Raw genomic sequence first — 9,815 nt, 5'->3', positions numbered from 1 at the left:
ATAATAAAAATTTTTTTAAAAATATGCCGAACTTTTGCTCCTAGTGCCTTTACTTACAGCCCAAGATAAACTCCCCAAGATAGAAAGGGGGAGTGCCTACAAAATAAAAAGCCTATTTCCACAGAAGCACAGCAGGCCAACACGCAGCAAAGGGCAGCAGCTGACCATTCACTCTGGGCTAGGCCACTTGTCTGCGCTGGCCAAAGGTCAGGGAAAGCAGGCTTAGGGAAGGAAGACAGGAAAAGAAATCGAGGCCTCAGCTGGCGGAGGATACTAATGTTTGTCTACTGTGGAGTAGTACTTCACGCAATCTCATTTCCCCTCCAACAACTCTGTGAATGACGTTTTTAAAAGACGACTCCACTCTTTTTGAATATGTCTGCACTTGAGAGGTTCTGCAAAAATCTTAGCAGATGGAGGTTTGGGCCCTTGCCTGGACACAGCAGTGCTCAGCAGCCTCTAACCCTTCTTGCCACCATTCCACACCCGGCTGCGCACCTGGTGGTAATATTTTATTTACTTCCGTAGGTCTGCTCCCAGCCTGTTTACATGCAGTGACTGGAACTTAATTCTTACCATAAAACATCATGAGCAACAGACACTAAATCCGTATGTTTTGGGGGTATCTCAAAATGTCAAACTTCCCACTGTTTCCACCCCTCAATCTCCCTCAGCGTGCCTGCACAGAATGAAATGAACTCGTAGATGCAAGAGAGACCACGAGTCTCCTGGCTGAATTTTCCTGGAGAGCTCCCTTTTCCTTCAGTTGGGGAGGGCGAAGCAACAGAGACAGTTATTCCCTAAAGCTCCGATAGACCCACGATACCTCTGTTTCCTCACCTACTTCTTTTAGGACAATGTCTAGAACACTTATAAATAGACTGGAAATAGGATTCTGCATTAGGGGGCGCCTGGGTGGCTCAGAAGGTTAAGCTTCAGGCTCTTGGTTTTGTCTCAGGTCGTGATCTCAGGGTTGTGAGATTGAGCCCCGGGTCGGGTTCCGCATTCAGCCGGCAGGCAGTCTGCTTGAAGGTTCTCTCTGCCTCTGTGCCTACCCCTCCCCCAAATAATAAATAAATCTGTTTTTAAAATCTTTTAAAAAAAGAATATTGTGCATATATAAGCACTTTAGACCGATTTCTCTTGTGTTTATCACATTACAAAAGAGCCAAAGCAGATCCATACTACCAACAGCATTTGCTCCACTACTAACGTGCCGCCACCATACCTAGGGCTCCGCTTCATCCCATGTCTTCCTCCCTCCCTCACCCTCCTGCCCTAGCCCTGGGAAGCTCCAGTCTGCTGCCGGCTGCCCAGCAGGGGCAGGGGGGCCACTGGTAGCTACCGCAAGTATGACTTCACTTTGCCATCACAAGAACCCTTTGGGGTGTTCCTCTCTTGTTCCTTTAGAGCAAAGGAACAGGTCAGTGACTAGTGAAAGGTCACAAAATCAGGCAACAGGAGACCAGAATTCTAACCCAGGTCGCCTGACTTGAGACCTGTCTTCTCCCAACCCTCCTGCAGGAGCCTCTAGTGAGGGGTTGTCTGGTTATACCCCTGGCTAGGGCCTGGATCCTTTATTCATCTCAGCCGGGCCTGCTCACCATGGGGCAAAGGCCCCTCCTAGGGCCAGCTGGGCCTCTGGATCACCTGAGAACGATGAATTCATGAGTAAATATTTTCAGAAAACCACTGGATGTTCTGCAAAGGCAAGCCAGTCATGGTAACATCTGAAGAGCTTTTAAAAGTTTATTTTTATTTTTTAATTTTTTATATTTATATTTTTGTATTATTTTTCCTATGAAAAAACAGCCTTACCAGCTGCATGAGAGATGAATATTCCCTTTATACTTTTAATGTAGCCGTAAGTTCAAAGTACCCTAAGCTTCAACTATCCATGAGTCAAAAACTAAAGAGTAATGGGCTGAGCCTAGGGTGGGGGAGCCTGCTGACAGGTCACCACGTGCTGGCAAGCAGCAGCTGAGAAAAGGGATGCCGGGGTGGCAGAGCTGGTTACGCATCTGCCTTTGGCTCAGATCATGATCTTGAAGTCCTGGGAACAAGCCCTGCGTTGGGCTCCCTGCTCCGTGGGGAGTTTGCTTGTCTCCCCCTCCCCCTGTTCATACTCTATCTCTAATAAGTAAAATCTTAAAAAAAAAAAAAAAAAAAAAAAGGAAAGAACCAGCTAAGAATGAATGAAGCTTTATGCTCCTGGAAAACAGATGTTTGCGAGTCCAGCTGGGCTTGTGAGTCCCTCTCATGCAGCTGTTCCCAATGCAAGGCTCCGAATCACCTGGGTAACTGTTTCTCCAAACACTCTAATAGAATAGGACCCCATCTGGCATGAGAGGAAGGAGGAAGTGATTTCCGGAACTAGCTATAGCAGGCAACTCCGACCATACCCCCCCTCCTGGCCTGGTGGAGAACTGCAGCCACTACAGGAAGTTGGCAGGCCCCCAAGCAGGGCCCTGTCACTCCACCCCTCTCCCCGCCTTGAGCCTCAGATCAAACAGTAACTACTTCTTGTCTGTGGCTGGGAATCAATGTTCTGCTGGGACATGAAATCGAGAAGCTGAACTATCTGGCTCCTTGCATACATTTTAAAGTCATTAAATTCCCCCCACCAGGCGTCTGGGCCTCATAGGGGCCTGGGGCAAGCAGGTATGGTTGGTGTTTTTACAGACAACACATTGAGACCAGTTAGAGCCAGGCTCAAAGGGGCGAGGGCTTTTTGGATTGCCTGGATAAATCATCCCCCCACCCCCGCCTTAAACGCATGAGAGACCTTAGGTTCAAAGATGTTAAAGCAGTATTCCTCAGCCTAAGCCGCAGGTCACACTTACCTATGACACTTCACAGATGCCTGGGTCCAGGCCCACAAGAGTCCGAATCAGTAGATCTGGGGTGGAATTTTATGTCTTTCTGAGTGCTTCTGGGCTGCTGTGTTTAAAATGACTTCCCTAGGGTTTCTATAGGGGCAGAGCCTGGCCAGGTCTAGAGCCTTCTTTCCTCCTATATATAACCACTATGTGTCTAAAGGAAATGAGTTTAAAACTGAACAGTACAGGGGCGCCTGGGCAGCTCAATTGGTTGGGTGTCAATTTCAGCTCAGGTCATGATCTCAGGGTCGTGGGATCCAGCCCTAGGTCAGACGCTGTGCTCAGTGTGGAGTCTGCTTGTCTCCCTCTGCTCTGCCACATCCCTACTCCTGCCACTCAGTGCTCTCTCTCACTTCCTCTCAAATAAATAAAATCTCTAAAACTGTATTATTACGAAGTATTTAAGACACTCTGAGAAGTTGCCTAACTACAAAAACTTTCCTAACATACTTGCCACTGCAGAAAGATTAAGCTTGTACCCTCTGTGGTCGCCAGGGCCATCCAGCCTAGGCAGACTGGGAGAGGACCGAGGGCTGGAGGAGGGGGCCCTTAGGGGCTCCAGCAGCTGCACTCCCCTAGTGCTTGGATCACAGGCCACAGTCCCTGTGCTGAGGTCAGTGCTCCAGTCCTGTTGCTCCAACAAAACTAAAGTGAACGTGTCCTTTTCCTGTCCTGCTTCTCTGGCTTCTTCCCCGAGACTGGTAGGATCAGTAAAAACGACTGAATGAGGCTGGAGTTTCCAAAACAATGACCTGGCAGGCCCCAGAGGACTGAGGGGCAGGAAGGTAAGATCCTGTAAAGCAGGAATGAGCCAGACTATTAATTACACTCCAGAGCATCCGACCTCCACTGGACGGACGGCTGTGCCTTCATCGAGTGAACTACCCTATTAATATGCTGATCAGGGCTACTTTTACTGTCATGTCAGAGGCCCATGTTTCCTGTAAACAAAATATACTGGATTGGACTAAATGCCACTGCACTGAATATGGACTCACACTGTGCTACCACAGGATGAGTTCTATAATCATCCTTTCTTCCAGAGTCTCTCCCAGTCAAACAGGTCACAAATAAGCACACTGTATTATTATCATCTACATTACGGCCTGCCTCTCATTACTGAGTCAGCCTGGCAACTGGTATGCCCTGTATCATATGTGGGTTGTTACTCAGCATGCCCACATTTCTAGAAAGCCCTATTGTCTATTACTCATATCTCATTTGAACATGTGAACCAGGCAGACATGTTCTTCATGTATTCCCCACTGCTCACCTTCAACCAGTGCCAAATAGTGACCATCCTTGCCCTCAGAAATGCCTGCCATGTTTGACGGGGGAAGATTAATAGACTGTTGAACAAAAACCAAGTTCAGGCCCCTAGGAAAGGCAAAACCAAAACAAAATACACTGGGCCTCATACATGTTTCATATACATATTTATATATATTTTTCATGTACAAAGTTACATTCCGAACCCCAGGGGTTCCATAATAGAAATAAATACTGAAATAACTACATTGCTAATTGAGCTTTTTGCTCATAGAAATGGAGCCTCAGCCTCTAAGAGACAACAAGTGGGACATTCTAGAACCCATTTTTCAGATTATAGAGGCCAGGAAAAGCCTGGATAAAATGTCTAGGACAAAAAACAAATTCAGAACATAAAATGGTTAAAATATATTCAAATATATATTGAGAAATGTACGACAAAATTAATAATAAAAACTTAATTTTTTAAGAGAAAGAAAAAGACATTTAGTGTTACAAAATAGCATAACCCTGTTAGAAAAGCATTTATGATTTCCACATTTAATTCTCTCTTCTCCGCTCTTCCCATGTTATAAACTGGGGCCAAATGAGTCCCTTTCTCAACATGATCAATTAAGAAGAGCCCTAAATCTGCTTGAGTCCTTTGGTAACGATCATAATACTCACAAGGAAATAAATATTCAGTTCCACAGCATTTGCAAGAAAGACGCACATTCTTTAGGACAGTTAATATTATGAGACAACTGTTTTGCTTTGTTTCGTTACTAAGGCAGCCTATGTTAAAGGGTCTATTCTCAAATTTAGTTAGACCTTTACAAAAAATGAACAATACAGCAACTGAGAGAATGTATTTTAATCTTCTCTATGCAAACACACTTAATTTGAAAAGTTATGTGCTGCATACTTTGTGCTCAAAATGTTTTACACTCTCAACAAGCTGCATCTACTAAGATATTTCGTTCCTATTTAAAAAATTCAGATCCACACAGGTTGGAGAAAAACACTCTCAAAACGGTGTTCTTCAAGAATATTCTCCCGCTGCCTCACGGGGATTTCAACCTGCATTTCATAGTGAGTGTTAGGTTGGCATACAGGAAACTGACATTTTTGGACATCGGCAACGGTTGCGCATCGGCAGTTTCACACGGGTCGACCTCATACGTAACCCGAGCATAACAAAACGAGAACATTCTCGGGTATCCCTTATTTCTTCCAACCAGGGGCATTCTGTATTTTTTTTACACGGAGAGACCAACCCAAGGGATTCGAGACTCTTCTCTGTCCTTGAGTTGGTAGGTACAGGCAGTTTATTCCCACCATTTTGCTGCTTTCGAGAAGCTTACATTTTGGTTATTGAAGTGAATGTTACCACCCTGACCAAAGTGAACATTACAAGAATATAAGCCTATTACTGGGGAAAAGGGGGAAGAAAAGCAATCTGTAGAAAATATTTAAATGAAATTAAAAATATAAGGACAAGCCCTTAAAATAACTCATATAGTAATTTCTGTACTCTCTCTAGTCCCTGAATTAACAGGGCGACAGATAATCTGACTGCTTTAAGTGAAATAGCCGCACCCCTATATCCTTATGTTAAAGCCAGTAAGTTCAAAAAGACCAGTCTGAACCATTGTAACATGTCTCCATCTTTCATCTTTAACTCCTCATTTCCCAAATTACATTTGGTCATATAAACATGGTAAGAGACTGAAGAGCAAATGGGGTCTGACTCTGGGATGCTTACTTCTTGGGACTAATATTCCCAAGCACTTTGGTGTCTTCTTTTTGTGAATTTATACAACATTCCCTGAAAATGTTTAAAATTGTGGGCTTTTTGTTTGTTTTTAGGTATTGCCAAAAATGGCTCAGATTTAAATTAAAAACATAGCTTCTAAGTCACGGATAAGTGGCCCAAGTTTTGATGCCTTGAAAAAAAGTGACTGAGTAACTCAAGCAAAAAATTATCCTTTTAGTACAGCTTTCACCAAAGGAGTTTTCCCTTCAGGCCATCTAAAGTGGCCACCACAACTTTACTGAGTACACGATGTGCACAGAGACACATGTGGCCAAACGGATCCAAAGGCCTCCTCCAGCTCATTAAATCCCACGTATTTATGATCCAGCTGACTCTGTAGATGCTTGAAGGAGAGTGGCATACTTTTTATAACTAAGTCTGCATGACATTCAGAAAGAACAAATCCCTGGCACGTTAAGAACACGTACACGGTCTCAAGCCTGTGTTTGCTTACTTTTCCTTCAAGACGTCATTCTGAAAACTGGGGGTCTTTCTTCAACAGGCTTAGATTTTAAAAATAACACTTAAATTTATATTTAGTTTTGCTTCAAGAAATGGTAAATCACACATTTTCAAGAAGCTGGAGAGGGAAAAACTGCAGCATAATGGTTTTTGAAAAACTTACGAAACAAGAAAATCAGTTAAACCCAGACTTGGTTTTTTAAGCGGGGTCCATGCAAGAAGATGAACATGTCAGCTTTTACTCTGGTATCTTGGCTTTGTCTTCTCTCCCTTCGTAGTTTTCCTCTTTGAAGATGGCATTTTAATCTCAAAAGAGCACAAGAGCTTAAAGGTGGCATTTACATACAAAATATCAAGTGCTCGCTGTTCTGTAGTTTTACACAGAACAAAAGAAAATACTGTTTCTCACCGAATCCCTCATTCGGTTAATAGGCCACTCTATCACTACTGCAGCTTTGTTCTAATCACTGGTAAGACCAGTACGAACAAATGGTCAACAGGTGAATTTTTACATGGAAGAAGAAAGTCAACCAACCACCACCATTCACAGGATGGTGAGGAACCCAAAACACAATTTCCTTTTAAAAAAAAAAAAAAAAAAAATCCTCCCACTGTTGAAGCGATCTTCTGAGCCTTATAAACAATAAATGTTTCAGACATGTCAGTATGAAAATGAGTGAGACTAGTCTCAAAAAATAATAATAATCAGAATATTCAGAGAGCAGGCCTCATAAACATTAGAGCTCTAATAAGTCAGAAACAGGAAACTTTTATTTAAATAGTGTAGTCTTAATTTCTTTAATATAAAATCCCCCCAAATCTAATGAAAACAAGGTTTTATATACCATATAAACAAGATTTGTCAGATTTGAAAGTGAAAGTAATTTACAGTTAGCTTTTAGCCCCCTGGGACATTTAGAGAAATCCTGATAATCCATCTGATCCTAGTTTGTGTCAATTTTATGATACATTGGGGAAAACTTTAGTATTGTACTTAATGGTACAATTTCACTTATCAAGTGTTCCCATTAATTCCATTATTAGTGACAGCTAAAAATTGACCCCATCAAACAAAGTGAGTGATATGAACCGTGGCAGAGTGAACCACACTGGATTGCTCTCTATAAGTCACCAGCTGGCCTTGAGGAAACATTCTTTGATTTGTTCCTAATGCGCTGCAGTTGCCTAGAACAGTGGCGCAGCGACACAGCTCGCTCCCGCATTGTTATGGTAGGACAGGCTCTGTAATGTAAAGTTAACAGGGGAAAATGCTCACACAGTATGTGGTGAAACTTCTTTCACAAAAAGAGCATTAAATAAAGGGGCAAAGGGAAATGAAACCATGCAGAAGAGACAGCTGCCCCGTCTCCACCTTTTTCCGATGTGCTCACTCACTGCCGTACATCACTTGCCACACGATCAGGTGACTCCTTTCTGCTTTGGCGACAGAAGGTTCAAGTGGAAGATCCTCTCCAAGAAGTTCTGATTCTCCACCTTCATCACCTGGGGGATGGTAACAGGAGCTCAAGTTAGGCTGAGCATGGAGTACACAGGCTGACAGACAGTTATGTCGTCGGTTAGTCTGCATGGTTAGTCTGCAAACAGGACACACAAAGCTTGGCCGACGCCCACGGCAGAGAACACGGTCCAAGAAATGCCAGGAGTCAGAACCTTCACTTGCCCAACTTCTGAAAGGGTTAATTCATTTTTCAGATTACATTTATAAAAGCAAGCTTACTGTACTTAGAAACTTATCCCAGTATGTCTGCATACTGAGGTTAACAGAAATGAAAAGTGAAGAACGCAAAGCTGTCCAACCCCATATTCATCCAAATGGACAGTCTTCCCTCATTTATGTCAAACTGAGAAGTGAGACTAGATAGGCCTATAAACATGGAAGTGTGGAGACAGAGCCCATGCGCGCACGAACTAGCTAAACCCAAACAACTTGTGGTTGTTGTCAGTGACAGTAAAGCTCTCCAATCAGAGATAACCCAGACAGTCACATGGAAATAGAAACTGACTCCCTCCAACGCAAGGAGTGGCAGATTTATCACTCAATATACTGAGTTTTTTGTTTTTTAAGATTTTATTTTATTTTTTTTAAATTTTATTTATTTATTTGACAGACAGAAATCACAAGTAGGCAGAGAAGCAGGCGGGGTTGTGGGGGAAGCAGGCTCCCTGCTGAGCAGAGAGCCTGATACCCGGCTTGATCCCAGAAACCTGAGATCATGACCTGAGATGAAGAGAGAGACTTAACCCACTGAGCTACCTAGGCACCCCAAGATTTTATTTTTAAGTAATCTCACACAATGTGGCACTCAAGCTCGCCACCCCAAGATCAAAAGTCACATGCTCCACTGACTAAGCCAACCAGGTCCCCCTATACTAAGTTTTTTCTTCCCATGACTTTCAAGATTAGGACAGATTATGAATTAATGGTGTATGGTGGAGATGAAGAAATGGGGCCAAAACCACAGACAGGCTATAGGTTCTTCTAGAAATAGTTGAGTCAACTGAATAAATGAGGTCCTGGTCAAACATACTGCTCTCCAAGGCCCAGTGAAAGCAAACCACACTCCTCTCTACAAGGTGCATCCCCGGTTTTGTGATGCAGAACAGGGTCATTCTGACAGAACTCAGTGACAACTGGCCTCATGGGACGGATTCTTCAGCAGAATCCTACATACTGGGGTACCTGCGGCTCAGTTGTTGGGCATCTGCCTTCAGCTCAGGTCATGAGATCGAGACCTGCATTGGACTCCCTGCTTAGCGGGAAGCCTGCTTCTTCCTCTCCCACTCTCCTTGTCTGTGTTCCCTTTCTTGTGGTCTCTCCATCAAATAAATAAATAAAATCTTTAAAAAAAAAATCCTACATACTTATACACACATACAGCACACATACACACCAAGGGGCAAAGATACCCTGCTGATCTGCTAGTTTTGCCATGTGTCTCACCTGAATTTCAGCTGGGCAAAAGAAATCATTGGTAATGTCAACTAGAAACAGTGGCAGAGAAAAAACTTGAAAGTTGGCACTTGTCAACAGACACATGAAAGAGTACTCAACATCACTCGGCATCAGGGAAATACAAATAAAAACCACAGTGAGATACCACCTCACACCAGTCAGAATGGCTAAAATTAACAAGTCAGCAAACGACAGGTGTTGGCGAGGATGCAGAGAAAGGGGAACCCTCCTACACTGTTGGTGGGAATGCAAGCTGGTGCAGCCACTCTGGAAAACAGTATGGAGGTTCCTCAAAAAGTTGAAAATAGAACTACCTTACAACCCAGCAAGTGCACTACTGGGTATTTACCCCAAAGATACAAATGTAGTGATCCGAAGGGGCACATGCACCCGAATGTTTATAGCAGCAATGTCCACAATAGCCAAACTACGGAAA

General features: G+C 43.4%; 1 protein-coding gene across 8 annotated transcripts in view; it reads right to left on the bottom strand.

Moving 5' to 3' along the window:
• Positions 1-4,298: 4,298 nt before the first annotated feature.
• Positions 4,299-9,815, bottom strand: part of SPAG9 (sperm associated antigen 9) — a 140,620-nt gene continuing 135,103 nt past the window's right edge. For all 8 annotated transcript variants that reach the window (XM_044248661.1, XM_044248663.1, XM_044248662.1 and 5 more), the window contains one exon: positions 4,299-7,908. In XM_044248661.1, coding sequence (XP_044104596.1) covers positions 7,793-7,908 — 116 coding nt within the window. In that variant the 3' untranslated portion in view covers positions 4,299-7,792. The remainder of the gene's footprint in view (positions 7,909-9,815) is intronic.

This window comes from Neovison vison, chromosome 5 (genome assembly GCF_020171115.1).
Source record: "Neovison vison isolate M4711 chromosome 5, ASM_NN_V1, whole genome shotgun sequence".
Classification (NCBI taxonomy): domain Eukaryota; kingdom Metazoa; phylum Chordata; class Mammalia; order Carnivora; family Mustelidae; genus Neogale; species Neogale vison.
Note: the sequence above shows the minus strand (reverse complement) of the source record. Positions and strands in the feature narration are given on the sequence as shown.